Genomic DNA, 27,576 nt, shown 5'->3' with positions numbered 1-27,576 from the left:
TTACCTATATAGTTCCAAATCAGATGCATATCATTTTTGTTTTGTTTAAAGAATGTTCTATTCTTCATCAACGGAATCAATTTGTACAAAACAAAAATAAATGATATTTTACACCAATTTCCTAATCCGGGCATTTTGATGAGTTATTTCACAAAACATAGCCAGCACGTCACAATCCGTAGGCCTACATAATGTCACATTATCTTTTTTAACGTTATTGTTTTGTTTTTGTTTTTACTGACAAACAATCACTTTTAAAGGGGATATTGGTTCATCAATTATATTTACAATTCATAAAAATTATATCTATACTCACTTTCATTCTATACCTAAGTTTAAATTTCAGGATGCATTGATGAAATGTCTAAAACTTAAAAATAAAATGAAATAAAGACCGTCCCCCCTCCTCCTCTCAAGACCACGGTGACCCCAACCCGTTTTTCGGTATTAACCCAATATAACTGCATGTGTGTTCAACCATGGAGCTCGAGTTAGCTCCTCCATGGTTCAACCAGGGAGGTGCACCTCCCTGGTTCAACTTTCCATCCCGATCCGATCCTGTACTAGAATATAGTGACCACATAACGGACGCGCGTAGTACGTACACGTGTGTGCACGCACGTGGGTTCGGTGGGTTGGCTTGGTGGTTTGGTTTGGTGCTCGTGATCTAGTAATGTACAGTGCCGATACAGTACGAAAAAGCTACGAGTTTTCCAGTACAGTACTGCTTCAATTTGTACTGGTTTGTGTGATCATATGAGCATGTCTGGTAAGTTTAAAGTTTCAGCTAATTTTTAAGAGATTTTGTACCCTTTTGAAGGCTGATATAGCTTCAAATTCGTTAAATGTGATGCCCGTTCTGAAGTTCTGATTCTGTTTCTGCCAGTATAAACATGATAAAGTTTTGTGGTGTGTTTGTGTTTGTGTTAGAACTACAAATCGTATATGGAACTTGTTCGATGAGGAAACTTCTTTCGTGAGATTATATTATCGTCATTTACGGCGTAAATTTTGTTGATTTCTTCTCTATTCAGGTTCTTCGTTCTTTCATGTATTTAGATATGTATTTTTAATCGATTGCTTACTTTTTAGGATCTATAGTCGGCCGGACAAACTGCTGTTGACTGAATTCAGAACTTCCGAAAGTGTACAAATCTCGCGCGCTGATTGCTGCTGCTGCTGTGTGTAAAGTGGGCGTTGTGTACAGCTACGGTACTCTATTACTGCGAGCAGCGGCCGAGACCACATGTCACCCAACCGGGTCAGCCAGGCGAGGGACTTCGCGAGAGGTGACATCGAGAAAAAGGCAACGCACTCGCGCTGAATCATTTTGTACTGTTGCTCTACTGCGTACACGTTACACAGTAGTAGCATGAGTGTTGAATGCATGAGTCAGTCCGCTGTCGTCAACAGTTCGAGCAGTCTATCGTCAGCAGGCACAATTTCAAGTATGGAAACCATTCCGACCCAGGATGTTGTTGAAACGGATTACGACTTTGCAGAGGAGAAAAACACAGTGTGGGCCCGTCTGTATCCAGTTGGGAAATGTTTTAGGAGTGTTGGTGAGTAGGCAGAGTTGGAATCAGAATTTTTCACAAATATTCCAGTTCAAGTTCAAGATGGCATGCATGGCCAAGTGTCGAAGTGAATTATATATGATCCGCATGGCATGGATGATAAGAGTCAATATGACGAGCTGTAACTGTTAGTGTAACGTACATGTAGTCTAACATGTTAGTCACTAAGTCAGTCACTAGACAGAAAGATCCGTCTGTCCGCACTGGTCCGGAGGAGTCTTTTATTTTTTTGACGTTATCGCTCTCATCTGTGAAGCCAGACGCAGCTCAATCTCCACGTGACATTTCCCCAACGACCAGGTACAGACCGATCTTTTGGTCAAGTCGGTCACTAGCTACCTTGCTGTAAATCAGTGTGTTAATTTAAGTTTATTAATAATAGGCCTATTACCATATCTATCCATGTGCAGTGCGTGCATATGAAGGTGGCGTGCAAGATGCTGAGGTTTGATTAATGAGTTGAGTGTCACACTAAGCTTTCATCACTTTTCTTCATTTTCATAACAAACCTTATTTGTGTATTTCTGCATATTTTATAACAATTTCTTTTGTTTGCAGATGTTGAATTAAAAGTTTTGCAAATTCAGTAATTTACTCTCCGCTTCATCAGGTACCACTTCATTGGGTACTCTGCTTAGTATTAGAATACAAAGTGAAAAAACAGTTCCGGACAAGTGTTATACAATGTATTTACCAGATAATTGGGTACGTGTAGGCATTCTGCATAAACGGGTAGGGATATACCTGATTATCTCGATCTACACCGTATTTCCATAGTTTCCCACAGAGAAGGTCTGTATAATTTGTGTAAATACAGTATGAATCATGAAGAAACTGAATTGTTTAAAATAGTAGAGAGCTTTAGGATAGACATTCTAACATGTTGAATGTGCAGTGTGCAAGCCATTTGCCGTATGACTTGTAAAAGTATGCATTTTTTATGCTGTGTACATATATGTATGTACAAACCCTTGCACCAGCACTACATTTATTGTACACACACCCAACACACACATACACACAAAGCTGCAGAGTGACACACTAAAATAAACACTATAGTCTATACAATAACGTAAATGTGCGGATGACTTATGGCTAGCTCTCGAGAAAAACAAAAAATAAACTGACTTCATCAAGACTCTAACCTTTCTTAAGGCCAATAATTGAAAAAAACCCAAAAACTAACGGGCCCCATGAAACACATAGGGACGCAGCAGAATTTGTAGCAGACACTATACAACTGCAAGGCTGTTGTGTGACTGTAGATTAGCTGTGGTTGTAAATGACAAACCATGCTGTGTGTCTGATGCAGCTAGAGAGGTGTGTGATTACCATGTGGTGTATCTGCATTGCTCTTTGTATCTAAGACTGCTGAAATCACCTTTAGTACAAATGGTGTGGTTCCATAGCCTCTTGTAGCAACCTTGAAGAGCCTCGGCTGCAGTACATGTACAGTGTATGCCTATGTACAGATTCAAAAAAGCGGCTTATCTGCCAGTCCTGAAGTAAATCACTGAAGGTCATTGCCAGCTACCATAAACCAAATGTCCCGACTGACTGCCACTGATGAATGCTACACAACTTGCACACTTTTGTGCTCAATGACATTTGCAGTTACTGTATATAAGAAATTCAAAGCCTGTGCCATCTATTTGTTACCATAAAAAGGGAGCCAGGGCTTTCGGGGGGTTGTCCAAGCAGTATACAAAAGACAAGAGCCCGCTTTTTTTGAAGGGTTTTCTTTAAACAGCTCAAGGAGGCTCCAAATTTTGGTCTCGGTGTAATTAATGGGGCTCGTGATATGTAAACACCATTAAGGGAGTATCTTACCGGGCTTGAAACTAGTTCGCTACTCCAGATTTTGCTAGCTGCAGAGACGTCTCCTGAAAATTACAGAGTCTCCGAGGAGTCGCAAGAAATTTAAACATGTTTGATTTTTTGCGAAGTCTCCGCGACGTCTCCATCAGTTGTGGGGACGTCGCGGAGACTAATTATATCCGTGACTGCTGAGACGTCTCCGAGACGTCGCCGAGACCTGCCGGAGACCAGAAAAACTGGTGAGAGGTCAGGGAGATGTCTCCGCGACTCTATTTGACGCTGTTAGACCTACTTTAGAAACCACGTGACCCATCTGCTTGCTGACATCCTGCCTAGATCAAGTCAGCTGATCCTGCCACGGCTCCATCATATTTGAAATTTTTTGACATCTGCCATAACTCGTCTAAGAGATGTCTCCTTGGTGAGATGCGGCCTTTACCCACCAGTATAACTACCATACCATGTATTGTTCATCCCCCAAAACATTGAACCCATCGATGGAAATCATTCATGATCATTACCAGTAGTTGCTTGAAGTTTTTCTGCCCTGTTGTTATTGATTGAATTGTAAATAGCTATCTTCCTTCAGTTTAGAGAGAATAAATCTCATGATTTACACAAGTCACAGAACTCAGACGGCATTTTAGTAAACACTTTGCTGTTGGTATCATAAGATTGCATTGGCTCTGATCTAGCATCTATTGAGTATTCCTATTATTTTTTTTTCTTTTTCTTGGTGTTTGTTTGTGTGTGTGTATGTGTGTGTGCTGTCACAATACACAATGTCCTGTCATCATGTACAGGGTGCTTCAAACACATTTGCCTGTTTGCCCAGGCAACTCAAACTCTTTGTAGGACAAGTGATACAAATGGACACTTCCCTGTTGAATTAACAGAATGGGTCCCTTTTTAGACAAGTGAGAGAATATCTTCTACAGTGACCTGATATATACATTTTTTGTACAATTGTAGATGCAGATGTACCCTGGAGACTCTTCTAATCCTTTCATTGTATGATGAACATACATCATGATTTGATACCATCATTATCATTATAGATACGGCCTTTTTTACGATCAGTGGTGTAACTTTTGTACTCGGAGGGTCAAAATTTCAAACAAAATATTTTTTCATTATTCTGTTTGATTCCTGTTTGAAAGTATTCAAATTTTTGAAAAAATAACATTTCAGACCTTAAAGCTGAAGGGTTATTGGTGTAATTTAAGGAAAACCCTGGCACCTGAAGTAACTTTAAGCAAAATTTTGCTTTCATGAATTGCACCATATTGACAAAATTCTGTAGTCAAACTTCACCATGCAAAGTTTATATGGTTAACAACAATATATAGCTTGTGAATCAAAACTATTTGGGGGTTGAATATAAAGTGAATTTTAAAAAAAATACATGAGATTTATAAATTTTTGCTAAAAATACCAATTGACATGTAATCTTTAAGATTTTAACTATTTATTGGAGGGCAGGCCAGGTCAAACTCTTACTACAACAAGTCTTTAAGAAGGGCTACCTTCCTATGTAGGTTAAATGAAATTCCAATCATTTCTTTAAAACTTGGATTTTTCACACATGGATGTTTCGGAGGTGACAGTTAACATATTAGAATGTTTCGGAGGTGACAGTAATATTAACACTCACTTATTTTGAGAATAAGTGACAATAACACAAAAACTTCTTTTTATCAATGTTTTTAATAATTATAACTCGAGAACAAGAAATTAACTCCTGTTTCAAGCAGATAAACCACACAGAACAAGTGTTTTTTTTACACTTCATTAATTAGCATGGGTACCGGTAGTTTGCCTTCCATTTGGACGAAGGATGTAAGCTAAATATTGTAATCTGAAGAAACATGGCATTCCATTTTCTACCTTAACTTGAGATGAGGGTGTGAGATCATTTTAGTAATGTTTCTTTGCTCTCTGAACATTTTATTCCACAACACCAGGGAAGAATCACTTCGTTTCGGAGGTGACATTCAATGTTAACATTGTGTTAAAATATTAATTTACAGTAAGAATATGATGGACATAAGCTAGATATTGTAACCTGAAGAAACATGGCATTCCATTTTCTACCTTAAATTAAAATGAGGGTGTAAGATCATTTCAGTAATGTTTCTTTACTCTCAGAATATTTTATTCCACAACACCAGGGAAGAATAACTTTGTTTCGGAGGTGACATTCAATGTTAACATTGTGTTCATGTATTCATATAGGATGTCCCCCCCAAAAAAATTTACAATTAGACTTTTGCATTGATAGCACCCAATATGACTAAATCACCTAAATTCTACTTTGGGGTCTTAAATTATAACATCTTACATTGTAGCTCTATTTTGCAGAAAGCCCCAGTCAATTTGGTTAAGTGATCTCAAAGAAATGTGGATTGTTATAAAGGATGTCAGGAGTCTGATTCTTCCAAGTTCAGCACTTGGATGCTCTTGGAACTGCATACACGTATTAATGTGTAAACACATGCAGAACTTGGAGGGAAGGGATTCCTCACATGCTCTACAAAAATCCTCAATTCTCTTTGACCTCTGAAGCAAATTGAATGGGGTTTTTTTGTAAGGTGTGGGCAATGAGTTATAGTTTCAATCCCTTACATTGTATTTTAGATTGATTCACTATCTTTAAAGTTATTGTTGCGGAGGGTACCACTGTAATTTTTTGGCGGGGACATACAGTATGAATACCAAAAGCAAAAATTCTTATTTGACTTGTGTAAGTTTTTGTTTGCACATAGTTTTATAAATAGATTAATTCAAGGATGTTCATGAATTCTTCATCATCCTTGATAGCCACCATACAAATGTTATAATACTGGTGAAAGGTGTTTGGTTCATCTGGGGTAAATTTTCTATACACCAGATTCATTTAAACTGTTGACATTACTAAAATATATTTTACATATCATTTTGAATTGATTGAAAATTACCAGCAAATCATGCATATTTAACAGTCACTTTTGAGAGTAAAAAGTATATGATAAGAAAAAACATTTCATTGTTTTTGAGGTGACACAACACAGAGACAACCCAACTTCTCAGGTGTTAACTATTTAGTGAACATTCATGTCTTTCCTCATGGCTTTAATTTTCAAATATTAGCTCTTTCTTTCAGTTCTTACTTGTTATTTTGTTTGGTTATTCTCTTTCATGATAATGGATACCAGCTCATATTTTGTTTGAGATTGTAATTCATACTAATCTTTAACAGGTTTTTACAGTTTGGTTAAGACAACAGTTTGTGTTTCCCAGCTGAAGACAGCAGCATAATGCTTTTCTGTGAACTTGAGGGGAAAATTTGTTTTTGTTCAGTAATTTTCCCCATCAACTTCACAGAAGGTCCCGGACACAAACTGGTCTCAAATAAATCTATAAGGGACCGAAACTGGAAAAGGACAAGTTCACCTCAATAGACATGAGGGTTGCGTAAATATAGCAATATTAGTAAAACACATCAGTGAGAGTTTGAGGAAAGTAAGGCAATCCGTTCCAGAGTTATGGATTTTTAAAGTTTCTGCTCAGTCAAAGCTGAATGAGAAGACTTCTATAGCTTGTGATGTCACATGTGTACAAGGATGTAGACAAAGTATCAAGAAAATTCAACATTCTGTATTTTCACTTTTCTTGCATAACAAAAGAACACATGACTTCTCTCTTTTGGAAGGCAGGGTGAATAATATTGCCCTAAAATACATCAGAAGCAAGTTGAAGAAATGTGCACTTTTTTCAAAAAGTAAAGTTTTGTGAAATTCACTTATATTTTCCTTATATCGTTGTATGCATGTGACATCATACACTCTCGTAGTCTTCTCATCCAGCAGTGATTGCGCAGATACTTAAAAAGCCCATAACTTTTGAATGGATTGTCCAATTTCCCCCAAACTTTCAATGATATGTTTTACTGTTGAACATTTGCATTCACTCAATCCACATGTATATGAAAGTGGACTTGTCCTTTAAGAAACCATTTTCTTTTCCTTGAAATTCCAGTACTTAAAGCCAAATTCTAAGATAAAACATAATAACAAAACAAGGTAAACACCTCATCAAAAGTATTGAAATAGAACTACAAATCTTGTTTTTTTTTATCTTTCCCTTTCCAGTCCTGGGGACTTGTTCCTCTGTTCACTATAGTTGTCACATAACTTCAATAATCTTAAAAAATACAATGTCATAAACAGTTGGTTCAACTTGGAAAATGTAATAATTATTGTCATATGAAAAAAAAAATCACATAATTTTGTTTATGATTACCACATTGTACATGGAAAAACAACAACTATGAATTCAAGAACAAGTTGTGCACCAGCTATAGGCATGTGGCCTTTTTGTGGAGTTTGATTATTTGATGATTTTTTTTTTTTACATTCTTTTTTTTTTAAAGATTGTGGACTAGGGCATGCATGAACTGCCACATGTATTACTTTGGTATCAAGGGAATTCTGGTGAGCTATGTATACAAAAGTCACTTCTGTTGTGATGATTTTGTAGATATTAAATGTATTAGAAAATGTTAATAGATAGTGAAAAGGAACTGAAGTCTTGCCTTTCACTATCACATAACAATATGGTGTTAACAAACAATGTCACCTCCGAAACACAAGAAAAAGCAACCTACAAGGAAAGCTGTGATTGGTAAATCTTCACAACTAAATTGCTTGTTGGAAATCAAGCTTCTAAGATGAAAGCATCTATATGTTTACTTTACTAAAGCAGGAGAAATGATCTTGATTACAATATTATATATACAACAGATGGGTGTATTTTGTGCATTCTCATTGTTAAAAAAAGTGAAAAAATGTAAATTTGCCCTAAAACGTGCAGTCTAGTAATAAAAAAAAGAGTGAGAGTGTGGTAGTTGATTTCTCCACTTTGAGACTTATGTTACTAAAATAAATGAAACCATTGGTGTACATGATATGGTTTCTCTTCAACAGAAATTAACAAAAAATCTTGTTAACAGTGTTTTGTCACCTCCGAAACAGTAATTTTTAGTTTTTATTGAGTCTTTTATTAATCCCTAGAATATTCTCACTTCCTGTTGCCATATTACTATTGTCATCCAAAAGAGATTCCTGTCAATTGGACAGAATCAAACAAAATTGCTTTGTCTTCGAGAAATTATCAAATATAATATGCCTGTTGTTTCGGAGGTGACAATTGTTTCGGAGGTGACAAGTGTTAACGGAAAATTGTAAATTGCTCCGATATGAAAACAACAGGCTATATTTCTACTACCTTCCTTCAGAGATAATGTGAGGGGATATGTTACATTTTTGCAAATGTGATGTAAAACTGATGTCAAGAATAAAAGAATTAAATACATAAATCTGTTGTCTCGGAGGTGACAGAAATGTTAACGGAAAAGTTACATAAATTTATAAACGCTCACCAAAAAATGATAAGTTATTTGAATTAAATAATCTTTGGATCAGAGTTAAGTCAGATTGATTACTATTCTGTTTTGATGGAAATTAGCAAAGTTGAATTTTATAATTGTGAACAAGAGCTAACTCAAAAGAGGGGTTAATTGTTAACGGAAAATGTCACCTCCGAAACATAAAGTTTGGACAATTTCAGTATTTAAAGAAGACAAAGCAGAACCTGGTAAACATAATAGTTCTTAATGTTGGATACCTGTCTATCACAACAGCAACAAAAATAATGAAAAGGAATAAACAATTTAATATGCTAGCTCTGACAAAAATACTATGTCAGAGTGAGTACACCAAAAGTGTTGGATTTCAAGCATGTAAGTGCCTGCCACATCTGAAAGAAAAAGAGAGGAAAGTTCATTAAGGTACCCAAGGTAGACACTGTGGGTGGTAAGTTTATGAGAAAAAATAATGCATATCTGTCAGTGTATGAGAAAGTTATACACCAATTAGTGCCAATACTGCGTTTTACACCACTGATTGTAAAAATGGCCATACAGGACTGGAACTTGAATGGTACTTACCTTCAAATAAATTGCCTGTGCAAGTGACCTTCGTGCTACAGTACAGGGTCATTGCAAGAAATACAGATATAAAAGCGTAATGATTACATACATTGCTCAAATGCCTTCTTTTGACGTCTTGTTTTCATGCCAGATTTTGTGGAGCCAAAGGACGAATACCTTTTTGGGAGGGACCCCCAGTGTGACATCTGCTACAATGGGCCAGAAATCAGCAAGAATCCCTGCTATCAGACCCTCTCCAAGACCCACTTCAGAATATTCAAGGTGAGTTTGAATACCCTTTGAGACGAATTGTGAGTTGAGGGAAGAGGCATGCAACCATGGACCGAGTAACTTAGTAAAAACTTAGTATGTATACATGTATGAGTGGGAGAACTTGTGCCTATTAACTTTTGGGTGCACTTGCTCAAGGTCAAAGGTCAAGGTCAAATGCTCAAAATTTCCCCCATATCTGTGCAATGCCTGTAGCTACTTTCTTGAAACTTAGTGTATACATGTACATGTACTTCCCAATAAAGAGAGAGTTTCGGGCCATGAGGTCAAAAGTGAAAGGTCAGATGAAAAAATTAAAATTCACTTTTTTCTCCTTATCTCAGAAATAGTTCTTCAAGGTATCTTCGGGGAACTTAGTACATATATGCATGTACTGGCAGTGATTATCTAAGGAATTTTGGGGTTATGAGATTAAAGGACAGGGGTCAAAGGTCAAGGTCAAATCCTCAAAATTTCACTTTTTCCCACATATAGTTGCAATGCCTGCGGGATTTTTCTTGAAACTTAGTGCATACATAAATGTATATCTACCCAATAGAGATTCTCTTGGAAAGTTTTAGTTTTTTGTTTTTTGCCAGAAGGTCAAAGGCCAGGTTAAAATGCTAAAATTTTACTATTTGACACTGAAATTACACCTTTTCTCAATATCTTGGAAATTACTCTGTGTATAAAGTTATAAAAGGGTCAAAAGTCCAGTAAAAATTTTCAAATCCCCAAATACCTGCTCTCTTAGACAATATTGCTGTTCATTCTAAACCTAGTTCAAGGAAAGTGAACATTCAACACATTTGTAACAAACATGTCGTTTTGATACTTTGTCAATTACATGAAACTGTCATCACACATTGTCAAGGCGTACTATAGACCTATTTGGAGAACCATGCATTATGGCCGAGGCACACCAGGCGCCATAGCGACATTTCTAGTTGAATGTCTAGTTCAATGTCAAGATCAAAATGTGTTCTACCTGAGCACTGTGGCCAGCAACAATCCAACTTTGACAATATATTCTATGATTTGGTGTTTTCAGTGGATTTTCAATTTGACTTTGAAACAGCTTTACATCCTCTGATACTTTGCTTCTGTTTTCTTGCTTTGCTTTTTTTTTTCCAGGAGACCAAAGACCACTGCAGCTTCTATTTTATTGAAGATAAGAGCTCAAATGGGACATTTGTCAATGGAGAGAAACTTGGTAATAAGAAAGTTGCAATATATGCCAGATTACTCTTCAGATGTCACTCTCTTTCTCTCTCCCCATCCAAAAAAAGGGGGAAAAAGAAAAAGAAAACAATTTAGAACATACCACCTTCTGTGTTTACTGGCTAGTATTAGTAGAATGGCAATGGAAAAGTACTTGAGATCTTTGATGTTTTCCCCAATGTCACTTTTGTGATCAATTCTACACATGTCACTAAACTCGACAAGATTGCTAGTTATTGTTGTCACTGAAATAAATGACAGTGTGTTATGCACAAAAGCAAGTACAAATTACATGTAGATGTTTACTGTAAAGCATGATATTTTAGTGGCATGAAATTTTTGCGAATTGGAGCAGACGGCCTTTTTCACGGCATGAAATTTTCGCTAAATGCCTCTGGCATTCAATGCATATAGTGTAGACAAGAGCCTTCATGTCACGTGCACTTTCATTTCGCGAATCTTGGCTCTTGCAAAATTGCGAAATTAAAATGCACACAAACATTCCTTGTTTTACAGTACATAGAATGACAGATTCAACATGAAAGTAAAACACCTGTGAAACTTTGATTCTCCAACATTTATGTGATTATAACTCTTTGCAGTTTGTTCAGTTCCTCTTAAATATTCCTTGATTTGCTGCTGCTTTTATTTTTCTGCTTACTATAGGCATATTGGAATTTATTCTGTAAGCTTTTGTTTTGCCATCATAGTATACAGTAACTTTCATTGCTCCGTGGAGTGTAATACCAATGCAACTTACCTTCTTTCCTCATCCTCCATGTAATCTCTTTTCTCCTGTTCACAGGTAAAGGACGGAAGCAAGTCCTAAACAATAACGATGAAATTGCCTTGTCCATGCCCAAGAACAAAGGTGAGATTCTTCGATTTATGCTAGAAATGCGTGTGATTTATGGATGACAAACATGATTTATTTAGTGCTGGTGGTACATGCAAAACTGGGCAAAATCAGCAGATGTGCTATTGCTACTGACAACAAGTTCTCAAACAGACCTTTGCGAACTTGGCTGGGAATACAGTTGTACCTGCTGAAGTTGACTTCATAGGTGCGTGTGATGGCTGGCCCAAGCTGCATGTGATCTGCTGTGCCATTATGGCTATCTACTAACTTTTTGACCTCAGATGCTCCAATGCTGTACCTCTGCTATCTTGTATAATCCAATCTTCCCACCATGAGACGAAACTTTGAAATAAGATTTACCTTGAGCAGCCAACGTACATTATCACCACAAGCCCACACTTTAGACATTGTTGTTAGAAGCAACCTCTGTTACTTTCTTCTTCCAAATGCAGCATATGTCTTCATGGATACATCAGACTCGGACCAAAGCAGTCTTCCAGAAGCGCTGAGGGAGAAGTACATCATGTCCAAGCTTCTAGGAAGGTCAGTGTCCAGTCACATAATGCAGGGCTGCACACTACTGTAAATGTGGAAATTTTCGCGGTGTTGAAATTTTTCGCTCATTTCGCGCAACCAGAAACTAGTGCGAAAGTAAAAGCAGGCGAATATTTTTCCTTGCCATTATGTTCCAGTAGTTGATGTCTTGATTCCCTGGAATTAAAAACACGCAAAACTTATCTTACCCAGCCGAGCGCAAAAAATTAGTCATGCGAATCATGCATCCATTTCTACAGTAACCCATTTTTCCTACTGGTCCAACCAGTCTGTTGGACCAGTAGTCACCCATTTGTTTCTATTTTTTCACTTGTCCATTCGTGAAAAAGTTACTGGTCTGACAGTGATTTTTACTGGTCCTGGACCGTCGGACCAGTGCCAGTGTGTAGCCTTTCATAATGGATGATTTTGTTCTTGCACTCTGCAGTTGAGACTTTAGCAAATGATGTAATTGATCTTTATTCTGCCTCACTGACAGGGTCATTGGCAATAACAACGGGAATGAAATAACGTTGGTATTTCTGTTGATATTCTTGTTTTCATAGTTGATGGACTGTGACCCTGTATTGACATTGCTTATATTATTGTACTCTGGTGCGTTTCAGGGGAGCATGTGGACAGGTGAAGCTGGCCTTTGAGAAAGGAAATTGCCGGAAAGTGGCCGTCAAGATCATAGAGAAGAAGACATTCTCCATGGGGGGCACGATGGTGCGGGTAAGATTGCAAGTTTAATGCTCAATCAGCTTGTGTGTGTGTTTTATTTTTCTTTTCTTTTTGCTGTTACTTTCCTGGAATGAGATTGTATGATCAATCTGCATTGTTATGAACGTCAAGTGGAAGAGACCATAATGATCTTATTCCAGGAAAGTAACAGCAGATAATGAAAAATGCCTTTACTTTCTCTGCACAATGAATTCCCTTTATTCTTATATGGTCATTCAGATCGCTTTCGAGAGCCAATTTAATTGTTTCTTATATCTGTCAGCTTATATTAGACTGGTTAGAGAGATCCTATAAATCAAACTGCTCTCAGAATTAGTTATTAGTAGTGTTTGACATTTTGTAGGAACCCGTTGGCTGAGTATTGTCTAAAATTTAGGGTTAAGGATTTCTGCTCATAACTTCTGTCATGCTTGCACATTTTAGTGATTAATTACCCGAGACACATTCAGCATTGATCTGGCATATCATGGCTGCCTTCTTTTTGAATAGTGCACCTTTCAGATGCACAATAATATTTTTGCTGATCATGTCAACCTGATTTGACGACAGAACAAATCATAAATTCTGCCGCACTGTGCCTGTTGCCCTCATAGTGATTTGAAGCATTCGTTTTCTTATGTCAATGCAGAATATGGAGAAGACTGTGATGGAAGAAGTGAGGATACTGAAGAGACTTCACCATGTAAGTTGATGATGTGAATATTTCAGATTGTCACAGTGAATCTTTGTACTGTTTCGGGATAGCATGGTGTCAGAAGTGTTGCAGGAATAGACTGGTCATCTCCCATAGTCACTGCCCAGAATTAGATAGAATCAACCTCCCCTCAGTTAAATCCAGTGGGACCAACCAAAAAAATTCTCCAAATTTTGATTTGAACAGTAGAATTAACACATGTTTATATACATCCGCATAATTTTTTTTTTTTTTTTTTTTTTTTTTTGACGTAGCCCTTGCTAGAATGATTTAGGCTAGGTTGACTGTATTTTCTTCTTATCTTTTTGTCGTATTGGATTTGGCAGAAAATGAAAGCTGGGATTGAAGGCATGCACACTGGGTTCATACTGTAAAACCAGAAATGTTTGCAGCATGAAACTTTCGTGACTTTGAGCTTTTCACTTTCGCAAATCGTGACTACTCACAAAATTTGCAAAAGTTGCATTCACACAAACATTTCTGGTTTTACAGTTTATTGAAGACTGAACCAGGATCTGTGTTGCATGGGTTCTCTGCTTTATGAGTACCTTAGGAAGTTAGCTTCAACTTGTCTGGTGTGTGATGTACATGACAGAAAAGAAGGAGAAGAAGAAGAAGAAGAAGAAGAAGAAAAAAGGAAACCCTCCATTGCTGTGAAACTGAAACTTTGACGAATTATTCTTGGCTCTGTATGCAAGATGTATTGGAAAATAATTAAGTGATGTTACATATTGGTAGATATAGTCACCAGGAAGAGCAATATGTGTTATGTGCCAAGTCAGATTTTGTTTCATTCTTGGGATGCATCACAGAAAAAAAAAAAAAAAAATTAACAAAGTTAAAAAAGAAATTAAAAAAGATGTTGGTACATTTCCTGTTTTTTTGTTTTTGTTTTTTGTTTTTGCTTTAGAGACTACGGAGAATGAAAAGTGATTCCAACACAAATTTTATTTTAATAGATTCATACCAAACAGAAAGGCTTTTGGCCTGAAAAACTTCATAGTGATGTACTGTTCATGCTTAAAAAATAATAAGAAGTAAAAACAGAAATAGAAAATTCTATGACTTGAAGAAAAGTTGACTGCTCTTTTATGTCTCTTATCCAGCCTTGTATTATAGGCATAGAAGACGTCTTTGATACACCTGATGTCCTGTACATAGTACTAGAGTTGTAAGTATTTACATTTTTTTCTGTGCCAAAAAAACGAGGGGGGGGGGGGCTGAAGCATTAGTTGTAGGCCAGATTAACCATAGTGCAGCTTTGTTGTTAGAGAATTTTTACACAAGTCTACATGCTGATTATGCTTTTGGCTACATATGTGACTCAAATTATGTCTTAACTCAAAATCCTTCACAAAATATGAGGCAATAAATATGTTTCAGAGTAATACTCTTGGAATATTACTATTAAATGCAAGGAACATTATTATTATTATTATTATTATTATTATTATTATTATTATTATTATTATTATTATTATTATGTGCAACATCTGAGTTATTTTTTCTGCAAAGAAAAGGGCCTGTAAATTATGTGATTTAATTTTGTTTCATTTCTGTATTCCTCTTTCATGCATGATTATAATGCAAAGTCATCTAAACAGTATAAGTTATTGAGTAATATTTGAATTAAACAGTCGGAGTACTTGGAAACAGTTAAATGACCAATTTAAATGCACAGCATTTTTTTTTCTTGTTTATACATAATGGAAACAGGTACAGTTGAACCTCTCGTATCCGGACAAGTCGGGACCGGGGCTCATCCGGATAAGGGATTTGGCCGGATACTGGAGACTCAATGCTTTATACATGTACATATACATACACATGTACTGATGTAGCCCATTGTAGTACCACATGTAGTAATGTGTATACTGCAACCTTTTCATTGTTACATTTGGGGATGTTTGGGGATGTTAAAAAGGTAAGCAATTTGGGAGGAAATTTGATGTAATGTATGTTAATCATGTTGGAAGTAATATGTAATTCATGTGTGTTTGTGTAGGAGTTCTCAAGGAGTTGGGAATCCCCCTTTCCTCCCGTAATTATTTAAAAAAAATCACGGCGAGATTGCGTCCGTATAATAGAGAGATCCGGATAAAGGGAGGCCGGATAAGAGAGGTTCAACTGTATGTATCATATTATGCATATTGAAACTTTTAAAATTTCATGTATCTGCTGTTCAAGTGACACATTTAGCAAATTTGAGTGTAATAGAAATGTTGGCAACCATTATTATAAGCAGATAGATCACAAGGATAATGGCCTAAGAAAATATGTGTGTCTGCAATTCTCATTGAACAATCTAATGAGGGTATTTTCAGAGCATATCAAAACCCTTGGGTCACAGAGCTGTTAATCCTTGACAGAGTACTGTGTACGGCATATATTTAGTGAGTCTAATTTTTTAGGGATTGGAACTTCCCAACAACTTTGCAAGTGGTTAAATTGGCAATTGTGGAGTAAAGTGCCGAATAGAGCTAAGTGTACGTGTGCTTCTCGCATTCATGTCGGGATCAGCGTTAATATTTTCACCTGTTCTTAAATTCCCAAATAGCATCTGACTTGTGAAATTCGCGAAAATAAAAACCTTGCTAAATATTTGGCGTATACAAGTAGTCTTTGGTGCCATGTACAAAACTATCACCCATGTCTTATTTCCCTGGAGGCATTTCTCTCAGTGTGCCAGGGATATTCCCTGTAAGCTCTCAATTCTTACTTGTTACTGTACGTATATCATATTCAATCCTTCAGAGTTGAGGGTGGTGAGCTGTTTGACAGGGTGGTCAGTGTGGGGAAGTTTGAAGAACCGCTGGCCAAGCTCTACTTCTACCAGATGGTCACAGCATGTAAGGTATGCATGGCTTCACCTGTGCTGTCATTGTCAAAGCAAAGCAACTATTTCTGCTTTTGTTTCATAAGATCTCTCCTTGTTTGCTGTTACAATGAATGGGAATATTCATATTTTGTTGTTATTGCTTTTTTAAAGATAATTTCCCCTTTCTTAGGCGTGTAAAATTTGCCCATGATATTTCTTGCAGAGAAAGCATGCAAAGTCTAGACATTTTTGGATTTGCTGTACATGCAGTAACATGCCTACAAGAGCATCTTATGATTTATACTGTTATAAAGTGATTAATAGCATGCACTAATTGTACAATTTTCTTTTGATTGCTTTAAACTTCTTATCATTTTTAGTGTATTGCATTTTTCTCTTTGTGTTTGTGTGTGTGTGCTTGAGGCCAAGTATGGTCTATGATGCAAAAACAAGGATATACTGACTTTAGGTACTCCTGCTTGTCAAAGCACATCAGTAGTAGGTTTTCTGTTAAAACTAAAAAAAAACAAACAAACAAACAAATGTGTCTTTTGTTCATTTAATGTATAAAAAAAAAAGGGAAGAAACTTATAACATACCTTATCTCCCCAGGGCCTTATCTCAGTCAAGTTAATTGCTCAGTTATGACGATCCCCTCCAAATGTACGTTCAAATACAATACGAAGTATGTTCATAACTATCTTCTAGGTAGTCTCTAAGTACTCCTGTTTATATATTGGTGAGAACGTTGTTGATTTGTTATAATCATGTTTCATTTGTACAAGTGGACAATTTAAATACATTGAAATTGAATTGAATGAGATGCCGCAGATTTGATCTTATGTACCAAGGACCCTAGCACCTCCTTGATCTTACTTTGAGAAGTGTTCATGATGATTCATTTAAGTAAGATGAATGTCACATTGACGTCACAGAAGGTGGACATTCACTTTTCAGAAATAGAGTTCAAATTGTGATATTTACTGGATATAGAGGTACAGTCAAAGGAGGATCACAGCAATTATTGAGCATTTGATATGAAGAAAGTGTGAGGAATTATTATTTTCTTTTGCTGACCTCACAAGTAATGGGTAGACAGATGGCTTATTGTAGTTGTTCTTTGTGAAGAAAATCCCCTGGGCTTGTGGCATTTTATGTTGCATTGTCTTGGAGGTATCATCTTTTAGATTCATTATTGACAGACTGTATGATAATGAGAGTTTGCAGACATATGGTATTCTGAAATCAATTTGTTTCTTTCCTGTTTTTGTTGAGAGAAATGAAGCAAAAAAGGAAATCAAGGGTTTATCAAGCTAATTATTTTCTCTCTTCTTCAGTATCTCCACGACAATGGAATAACGCACAGAGATTTGAAGGTAAGAATACAAGTTTAGAAGCCCACTAATACTTCATGAATGTTTATTTCTTGTTGATTAAGACATCCTGGGTATAAATGACATATGTGCATACACTGTACACGTATGTCACATTGCTAAGAGGTACTGTCAAGCAAGAAATGTTTGTGACATAAAAATTTTTGTGAACTGGAGCTGGTTGCCTTTTTTGTCACAACAAATTTTTGGGAACATCACTGATATTCGACGCATATAGTGTAGACAAGGGCTTTGGCGTGCATTGTAATTTCACAAATCTTGGCTCTCACAGATTTCGCAAACTTAAAATGTATGTGAGAATTTCTGGTTTTACAGTAGTCTGTAGAGTAAATGTATGGTCTGGCCATGGAAAGCTCATTCTACTTCTTGGCTCTGTGTTCTGAAGAAGTGGAATCAATCGTGGGTGTGATATCAATGGCTGCCAAAACTTAGGTACATTGATTCTGAGTTGATGGTTTATTATATATTGCATTGCTGTTCATTGCTCTCCCTTGTGAAGCTTTTGCAGAACGATTGGTTCATCATTTGTGTCTGATGTCATACAAGAGACTTATTTAGATTGTTATGATATCAGATTTTTGTACAAAAGCTACTCCAAACGATGTTGCTGTAACCACTGTTGGAAGCAGTGTAAAAGATGGTATCTGCTCTCCGTCAGCCTCTGATTGGTTGATTACCCCCCTTGCACCCTGCCCGACAGCCGGAGAACCTCCTCCTCATGAACGACAGCAAGGAGACGGTTGTCAAGGTAACCGACTTTGGCCTATCCAAGTTTGTCGGGGAACAGTCCCTGATGAAGACGCTGTGTGGCACACCCACCTACCTGGCCCCCGAGATTCTCACCAGCATGGGGATGGGGGGCTACACCAAGGCTGTGGACTGCTGGAGCCTGGGGGTCATCCTATACATCTGCCTGGCTGGCTACCCGCCTTTCTCCGATGAGATCAAGGCCATGCCGCTGCAGGACCAGATCAAGAGGGGCTACTACAGCTTCCCCAAAAAGTACTGGGGCTCTGTCTCCGAGGACGGTGAGTAACATCAAGACTAGGCCTAGACTTTCCTCTCTTGCTTCCATGCGGTAGACTTTGCTTCATTGCTAAGCCCACCTCACATTTCTTGCAATATGAAATCGCATCACATAAGATTGCATGATGGCGCACAGTGTGATGAGGTCTGTGATGCATTAGCCGGCAATTTTTGTAACATCTTGCAATGGAGAGAGCCACAGTGCGTGATATATCACTCAGTGTTGCTTTGAAGCGCAGCACAAGCTATCACAAGTCAAAATCGTGCAGTGTGAGGCAGATTTTATTAGAAATGTATGGTGGGCATTGTTGCATGTGCACCGAAGGCACAGGCGACATCAGATTTTTTGCAGAATTTTCCTATTTCCATTAATTGTATCAAAACATGTCATGCTACACCAAGAAAGATATATTTGCCCCAGTGCCAGAGAAAATGCAAACAAACAAGAGACTTATTGGAAGCAAGAGAATATTAAGTGGAGAGGGGAAAGTTTGGGTTTGAATTTTCTTTAATTTGTCTCCCACTACAAATGAAATTTGTAAGATCGCAACTGCTGACAAGTAATTTAATGAACATGTCGGAAAAAAGAGACTTATTCTGCAAAGAAAAAGCCCTACTTCTGAGGAACAGTTCTTTTGATTTGTTCTTGTATTTGTTTGTTTGCTGTTTCCCTGCCATTCACTATAGACCGTCTTCTCTTCTCCTCGTAATACGTAATTAATTGTTACTGTGGTTATTATATCTCAGCCATTGACATGGTCAAGAAACTCCTGACTGTGGACCCCAAGCGACGGCTGACCACCCAGCAGGCCCTGGCTCACCCTTGGCTTGAAGACCAGGAGGTGATTGCCAGGGCGGAGCTCCTGATGTACCCCGGTAGAAACGGCTCCATGCCTCCACCGGCTGCTCCCGTGAGTATGGCATGGGCCCTGTGCCAGACTGAGGCATAATAGTAATGTGTTTGATTGGAGCCTTAACCCTAATTAGGCCAGGCTAGTAACATAGATGATAGAGCTGGGAGGCTCCCTCGCGATCACAACATTAATTGGCACACACATTTCCTGCGATGTCATCTCCACAATTGTCGAGATGATTTTCTTCAAAAAGAAAAATGTGTAATTGATGCCAATTTATGCATGATGTATGTGCGAAGTTGACTTTTGCAATAAATCACTAAACAAAACTCCAATGAATTGGCAGAAAATTAACTTGAAAGTGCAAATGACCTTGAAAGTGTACATGAATGCACGCTTTTGAGCTACAGTATGTTTGGTCCAACATGCATGTATGGATATATTTATGCATAACTTCGAAATCATGCACCCAGGCATTGCAAATTTGGTTTCAAAAGATGCAGGAGACTTGAGAAAAAAAAGTCATGAAACATTGCAACATGTGGGCCGGAATGTTGAGTGGGGACCCCCATGGCCTATTTAAGATTTGTTTAGCATTCTGTCAACGAGTGTCACTGATAAATGCATGTAATAGTGACTGATATTTTCTGACGAGTAAAGCAGGACATTTCATTTTTATTTGAAAGTGAAGCAGTTAAGTTATTCTTTCACTTGCCGGCCCCAGAACTGTTCACAGCTGCCCATCTTAAAACAACTAAACTGCATATGGCCACTCTTGTGTGTGAGAGTATGTGTTAGGTGTGATGTGAGCTGTGAAAATGTGTGTCTGTCTTTCCCATACACATGTTTCATTCTTCTGCTAACTTCCTCAGTCTGCTTTTCATTTTCTAAGAAAGCACAGTCACTCTGTGTAAAGCAATGCACATTGGTGAGAAACTTACTGCTCCCTTCTTTGAGTGAGGCTGACATTGCAAGAAAGCTGTAGGATCCAAAGGGTTAAAAGATGCTGCCACAAGTAGTACTCTCCAATTTCAAGTGGTCATGTAGGATCCGGTTTTGATGGCTCTGGAGACAGTTGGGGCAGAGTTTTCACAAATCCTTGTATCCTTGACTGGTATCCTGTATCCCTGGATTTTTTTTGTTGTTGCTTTCATTATTATTACTACCAGTGTTATACAGTATCCCTGTAATTCATCGTCTGAGGAGGATGCTTCTGCTGTAGGATATCGCATACATGCAGCTATGGCTGGAATCCAAAGGAACAGGTTTTTAACCCATTGAGGACAGACTGATTTTGCTACAGCACACATTTCCCATAGATCCTTTCCGGAGTATACTTGGGACTCGTCCTCAGTGGATTAAAAGGAAAACTTATATCCGTACTTAAATGTTGTGTCTAGCCATTATGAAGAAACTACATCCATCTTTACATGTACACTAGGAATGCCATTTCAGACCTGTGTTTAGGTATTTTGTCTTACTCAGAATCTCTTTCTGTACCAATCCAAACAGGACAGCATGCACGCTGCCAAATAATCTTGGCATGAAAAACATGTTGTTGTGGACTTGCATGTATTCTAATGCCAACAGGTGGTAATGATGGTGAAGATACCAGAGAAATAATCTGGGGTCCTGAGCAATGGTGGTCCAATATTCTGTATACATATATCTTCTTTTTTTTTTTGATGGTCTTCATAAAAAGTTTTCATTTTAGCTCAAAGTGAATTGGTGCCTCGGAAAGTACAAATACAAATTTAACAGTCACAAAGTTGACTTGTTTTAAATGCTTTTGTTATGGTGGCACCTGCTCATAAAACTTTGTTTTTCTGGCTGTCTCCACATTCTGTTACATTTGTATTGTCAATTTATATTTATTTAGTTGCCTTGTCTGAATGTTTTTATCTGTTTGAATGAATTAAACATGAATTGAACTTGAACTTGAAATTAATTGAATTTGGAACATGCTTTTGAGCCACCTTTGCTTCCTACAAAGATCTTCCACAACAGAGATTTGCATACTTTGGCTCGGTTGGCAAAAGTTTTTTTATTAACCCGTAGAAGACTAGTCCCGCATATTTTCTGGCTGAAGTGAAATGGAAATGCATGCTAAAGGGAAATCAGTCCATCTATAACAGGGTAATATTGCATGTTCCCTTCAATTTGGACTCTGCTTTTGCCTCTGCAGCCCGGATCCAAGAAGCGCCCTCGTGAGACAGGAGCCAGTGCAGAGGAAGGAAGCGACCACCAGGTCGGCCCCGGCGGCGAGAGCATGCGGAAGATGTCACGGAGCGACGACAGTGGCGAGGGTGGGAGCGGCGAGATGGAGGAGCCAAGCGAAAAGACTACGGAGCTTGGAAAAATCCTCTGATAGGACTGAGAAAAAGACTACAAATTTTGGTAGCTGATTGCACCAAATTCTTTCATCTCTCGAGTTGGTACACATCTCATGGGATTCCCCAGTGCCTCTGTCATAGCAAGGACATCAGGCACTGGCTTTGTCTGCTATGTCCACAGTGCAAGAAGGTAGCTGGTCCAGTTTAGTCCCTACTCTTGTCCACGTATGACCACTACGTTATTTGGAGCATGGGGCAAGCTGTAATTGAAAAGAAAGGAAATTCCCAAGGGAGTGTCTTTGCAAAAAGAAGTACTGTAAAAGCTGTTATTTTTGCGAGGGTTTAATCTTTGTGAATTTCGCAAATCACTGTTTGGTCGCAAATTTAACAACACATACAAATGTCACCACACGGTAGGGTGTTAGTACACGCACAATAGCCTCGGCGTCCGATCACGAAAACAACATTTTGTGAAAATGGCTGTAACCTCCTCATGCGCGAAAATAACAGCTTTTACATTAGTAAAAAGTAAAATTTCACCATCATTTCATACAGTTGGACATCCAAGGGAGCACACAGCAAGGAGCAGTCACGGTCAGTGAATGTCTCTTGCTTGATTATATGTTTGTCTTATGCACAACAGCAACACCATACAAACCAAAGATACATATGTGTATTCCAGGTTTTCTTGAAGTTGTTGGTGACTGTTCACTTATGTGATGTGCAGGAGCCCCGAGTACCTTAGCCATATTTTTTGAGCCATTGTTTTCAAAATATTTCCTTCAAGTGAAAGTGAAGTTAGTCACATTTCATTCAGAAGGCAAATAGGAATCTACAAGAAGCAGCTCACTGCATGTTCATATAAGTTTTCTTGAGATGCCCTTTGAAGAAGCAAACTAGTTGACAAAGTTACATTCAAATGGTTGTAACCATCCTCTGATTTTATGCAATATTTACCCAAGTGCTGCCTGTCACCACTTTCACATAGAACAACCAGTGGAGTAACTCGTGGTGTGCAACAGTGTTCAGTTTATATTCTACTTCATGTTTGTATTTGTGTGTGAAGTTGGCCTTATGTAAATTGGGTACGAGGCTAGTGACTGGCTTGAGGTACATGTATGTCACTGGCCTATTTGGGCTACCTTATCGAGAGTCATTCACATCGATTTCATCATGCGGGCACATTGGTGTGCAGACAGGGCAACTAGAATGCTACTAATTTGCCCAATTTGGTCACTTTGCCCATGTGCCCAGTTCTCCACTTGCCTGAGGCAAAAAGAAATTCACTGTCAGGCAAGCATAATCTATGGGTACTAGCCGGTCAGTCAGAATGGCCCTTTGGCGAAACTTCAAGTTATCATTGCTGTGATAGTTTGCTCATAAACACTTAAATACCACCTTAGTCCAATCCAATCACAATCCAAATGTAAGGCTCACTGGCTCAAATTTGGCAAACATTTGGGCAAGTTTGAGAAATACTTCTCTGTAGTGTCTTTGACTGGCTGGGAAAATAATGAAAGTTTTTGAACAGATTCAGTGCTGGAGCATCATGCAGAGACTTGAAAGCCTTAACACTATTGACAAGGTTTTGCTAAATGATGCTGGCTGTGTGTGAATAGGAGAGTTTCATTCATTTGAATTGCTCCTGGTACAAGTACATTCTAAATCAAACATTTTCTCTAGGTGCTTCTTGTGCTTTGTACCAAGCATTCTTGAGAGAGATGACCAGATGAGAGGTAGAGATGAACTGTGGATGTCAAAATTTATAAATGAAGGAAAAATTAATTTCAAGCAAGGATTCACATTGCCACTCCAATATATTGGACATTCAAAAGCAAAAAGATCTAGCACTGAGTACCTGTAGTAGTGAAAGTAAGGTGGTAGAAGTAGCATAATGTATAGGTACTAGTATTTAAGTTGCACAGCTTACCATAAACACTTTAAAAAATAAAATCATGGCTGCTGTGAATATTATGTTGCATGAAATGAATTACTTTCCTTCATAGAGCTGTTAAAAGATGTACTACTTTAATTGCCACACACATGAATGCCATTCTTGATGCACAACTTGTGTGATCTTCATGTAAATATGAAATATGAGTTTAAACAAGTGAGGCCAATCGAAAACTTCATCTGAACGTGTAAAGCACACTGATGGGGTGATAGCAATATTTGTTGTTTACCCTGTGACTGCCTCCTCTGAAAGGGCAATGAGGGTAGAAGTATTTGTGGTCAATTTTGTGGTCAAAAGTTTCATGATTTTGTATATCTGAGTGATTCGTTCCTTTGACCACCATGGTGATCTTTTAAGACTCTTTTCTGATGTGATAGCAATCATGCAGATAAATGTCATAGTCAACAATGTCAAGCTCGGAATATACCGGTATTTGTTGACATCAGCGGTGAGGACCAATGTCTTTTCAGCCACTCTTGCTTAGATGGTACTCCACTGGCTAGTACATGTCAATCATGTATGTATCCTGATATGGATATATTGTATAATCTGTACATTGTGTAGTAATGTTATTCTTGCACTTTCAAGGGAGTCAAACGATATTGGTGAAATTAACAACCCGCAAAAGTATTGCTCCCTGTAGCACAAATGTGTTGCATAGCACATCCAAGGTGGGAAATTGCTCTAGGGTCTTTATGCCTCCGCCCGAAGGGTGCTGGAGGCGTTATGTTTTCGGGTTGTCCGTACGTATGTCCATACGCCCGTTCCCATTTGTTTACGCAATAACTTGAGTAATATTCAGTGGAATTTTACTAAACTTGGTCCAAGTATAAAGTATGATGGGGCAATTACTTGATTAGATTTTGGGTGAAGTCATCCAGAGGACAAAGGTCAAAGATTATGGTCAAACCCTAAAATCTATCTGTTTACGCGATAACTCAAGACTGGAGGAAGCATTTTTCACCAAACCTCATGCCAGGATGACGTACGAAGGGGCAGTTAAGTAGGTAGTGTTTAAGTGAAATTGGCAATAGGTCAAAGGTCAAAAGGTCAAGGTCAGATGCTAAGAATTATGCTATTCCCCCATATCTGTGCAGTGCCTCAAGGTATTTTCTTGAAACTCAGTGTAGACATGTAATACTGAATAAAGATTCTCCAGAGAGCGTTTCAAGTCCTGAGGTCAAAGGTCAAGAGGTGAAATGTCAGGAGAAAATGTTAAAATTGCACTTCTTTCCATATCTTGCAAATGGTTCAAGGTATCTTCATGGAACTTGGTACATATGCATGTACTGAATGGCAGGGATTATCTAGGGAATTTAGGGGTCAAAGGTCAAGGTCAACTCAAAATTGTACTGTTTACATCATATTTTTGCAGTGCTTGCAGGATTTTTCTTGAAACCTAATATATACATATATTGCCCAATGGAGATTCTCTTGGAAACTTCCTGCTGATACGTCAAAGGTCAAGTGAAAGTGCTATATTCACTTTTATCCTCCATATCTTGAAAGTTACTCAATGTATCATGAAACTTGGTACATATTTATGCGTGTTCTTCCTGACAGCAATTCTCTTGGGAATTTTAAGGTCAAAGGTCAAAGGCCAGGCTAATATGCTAATATGAGTAAAGCCCATACACTATTTGTTCTATACAACGTCTCCAAAGTCAACAGATGTGGTCCACAGAGATTCTTGAATTTAGCACAGAAATGGCAACCGTTTTCTGTGAATCTTGAGTTTAACATCGTGACTCGGTAGAAATGGGTGACGTCAACCATGCGCTATCCAATTTTGCTCCAACAAAATTGCATGGCTGACACCCACAGCATGCGATGGAACTTTTAACTAATTGTCATGTGATGGGCAATTGACCAATTGGATAGCTACATTCTTTTTAGGTGTTGTAAAAGAGCTTGTTCTTGGCTTAATTGCCTTCTCCGCTAATGGCTCCAACTGAACCAGGTCCATCCTCATTCTCAATTATTTCCTGAGGGTGCTCTGTGACCTTATGGAAGTAATTGGGCCATGTGACATAATCAAAGTGAGAGATCAATTCTCTACCCATTTCCACAGCGACATCCTCAAACTGGTGGAGTTCATTGACATGTGTAACACGTGGCGTATTTGCACTATACACTGAACGTAACAAACAGAACTTCTCCATAACAGCATCCAAACGCTTCTGCCTTTCCTCATTGGGAATACGTGAGAGGATGACTTGTGCATTCTTCTCAGAACACAACTGTCTGGAGTAGTTCCCAGGCATCACAAGCTGGGGAACTGATCCAACATGCTTTCTTATGTGAGCATCAAATTTATGTTCAGCATGCTCCACTAGTCCTTTGATGTCTTATGTCAGCTCCCACTTCGCACTCCTGCAATTTTTCTCACGATGATTTTTTTTGAAGAAAATGCCAAGATTAATGTTGGATTGAGTAGCATCTAGAAGTATTGCCTCAGCATCGGACTTCAATAAGGGACGCTGTTTCACACCAAGTGAGAGACTGTCCAATTCAGCTTCTGACAGCTTATCTGGATTTACTTGAATGTAATCAGCAATCGCTGAAGTCATGCGATATAGGTTTGATTAACTTAAAAAGAACCCAGTCTGGACTTACCACTTTCCTGAGTAGCAGTGCACAAAATGCACAGGTACCTGGAACCACTGCCAGCAAGTCCGCCTTCAGCTCTGTCGAGCTACTCATCAGTCATGGAATTGAAAAATCAAGAGTGGAAACGTCTCCACAGATCCGTGCACCACACTTTCATAACCTTTCCCTTAAGAAACTCCCTCTTTTCCTCGATAGGAATCTGCAACAGATTAGCCGTCAATATATCATTATCGTCACTGAATCCTTCCAGCAATGGCCCTTTGCATTGAACAGAGTTAGGCTTTCCTTCTTCAAATACCATAATATTGCCTCCTACATTGTACTTGGTGGATAGCCTTGATGCGAAGAATAGCAAAACTCGGGTGAAATGCCTTGTCCAGGAGAAAAGTGTCATTTTTTACCTTGTACACTGACACATCTGCCATCCCATCTGAACCATCTTTTATTAGGACTGTGAATTCTTCATTTTCATCATGAGGATCAATCCCCTCTTTCCTTAAACCATCCTGAATTTGAGGATCTAACTCCTTTAGAGTTTTCGCTAAAGCACTTGGATATGGCCACCTAACTGGTACATTCAGGACGTTTTATCTCTGGGTATTGCCTGTGATCAAACTTGAACCTATATGGGTTCATACAAGCTCTCTCCAACAACAGCTGAGCCTGTTACTGTCTTTATTTGGGTATGATGGAAGGAAGTGTCAGTGGGTGCTTGACCCTCTATTTCATACCTGGCAGAGCCAGGCATGAAAGTTTTTTCAATGCTATCGAGAACCCCCACTGGCTTCAGCACCTCTTCTCCAGATTTTTGTTTTAAGAATGAATCATGTTTCCTGTATTGCTGTTCACTTTGCAATGAAGAAACTAAGTGCAAGGCACTCCACTAGTGTAAGTGAACCTAA

At 38.2% G+C, this 27,576-nt stretch overlaps 1 protein-coding gene across 1 annotated transcript; it reads left to right on the top strand.

Moving 5' to 3' along the window:
* The first annotated feature begins 1,372 nt into the window (after positions 1–1,372).
* LOC139721851 (serine/threonine-protein kinase Chk2-like) lies at positions 1,373–23,676 on the top strand. The gene is made up of 13 exons (XM_071633170.1): positions 1,373–1,562; positions 9,515–9,645; positions 10,768–10,846; positions 11,660–11,725; positions 12,166–12,256; positions 12,874–12,982; positions 13,620–13,673; positions 14,792–14,856; positions 16,440–16,539; positions 17,841–17,879; positions 18,598–18,925; positions 19,671–19,834; positions 21,963–23,676. Exons 1-13 carry the CDS (start codon positions 1,373–1,375, stop codon positions 22,143–22,145), a joined length of 1,599 nt encoding a protein of 532 aa, XP_071489271.1. The 3' UTR covers positions 22,146–23,676.
* The last annotated feature ends 3,900 nt before the right edge of the window (positions 23,677–27,576 follow it).

Source organism: Diadema antillarum, unplaced genomic scaffold (assembly GCF_040938485.1).
Source record: "Diadema antillarum isolate AM-2024a unplaced genomic scaffold, OU_Dant_1.0 scf00000151, whole genome shotgun sequence".
Taxonomy (NCBI): Eukaryota; Metazoa; Echinodermata; class Echinoidea; order Diadematoida; family Diadematidae; genus Diadema; species Diadema antillarum.
Note: the sequence above shows the minus strand (reverse complement) of the source record. Positions and strands in the feature narration are given on the sequence as shown.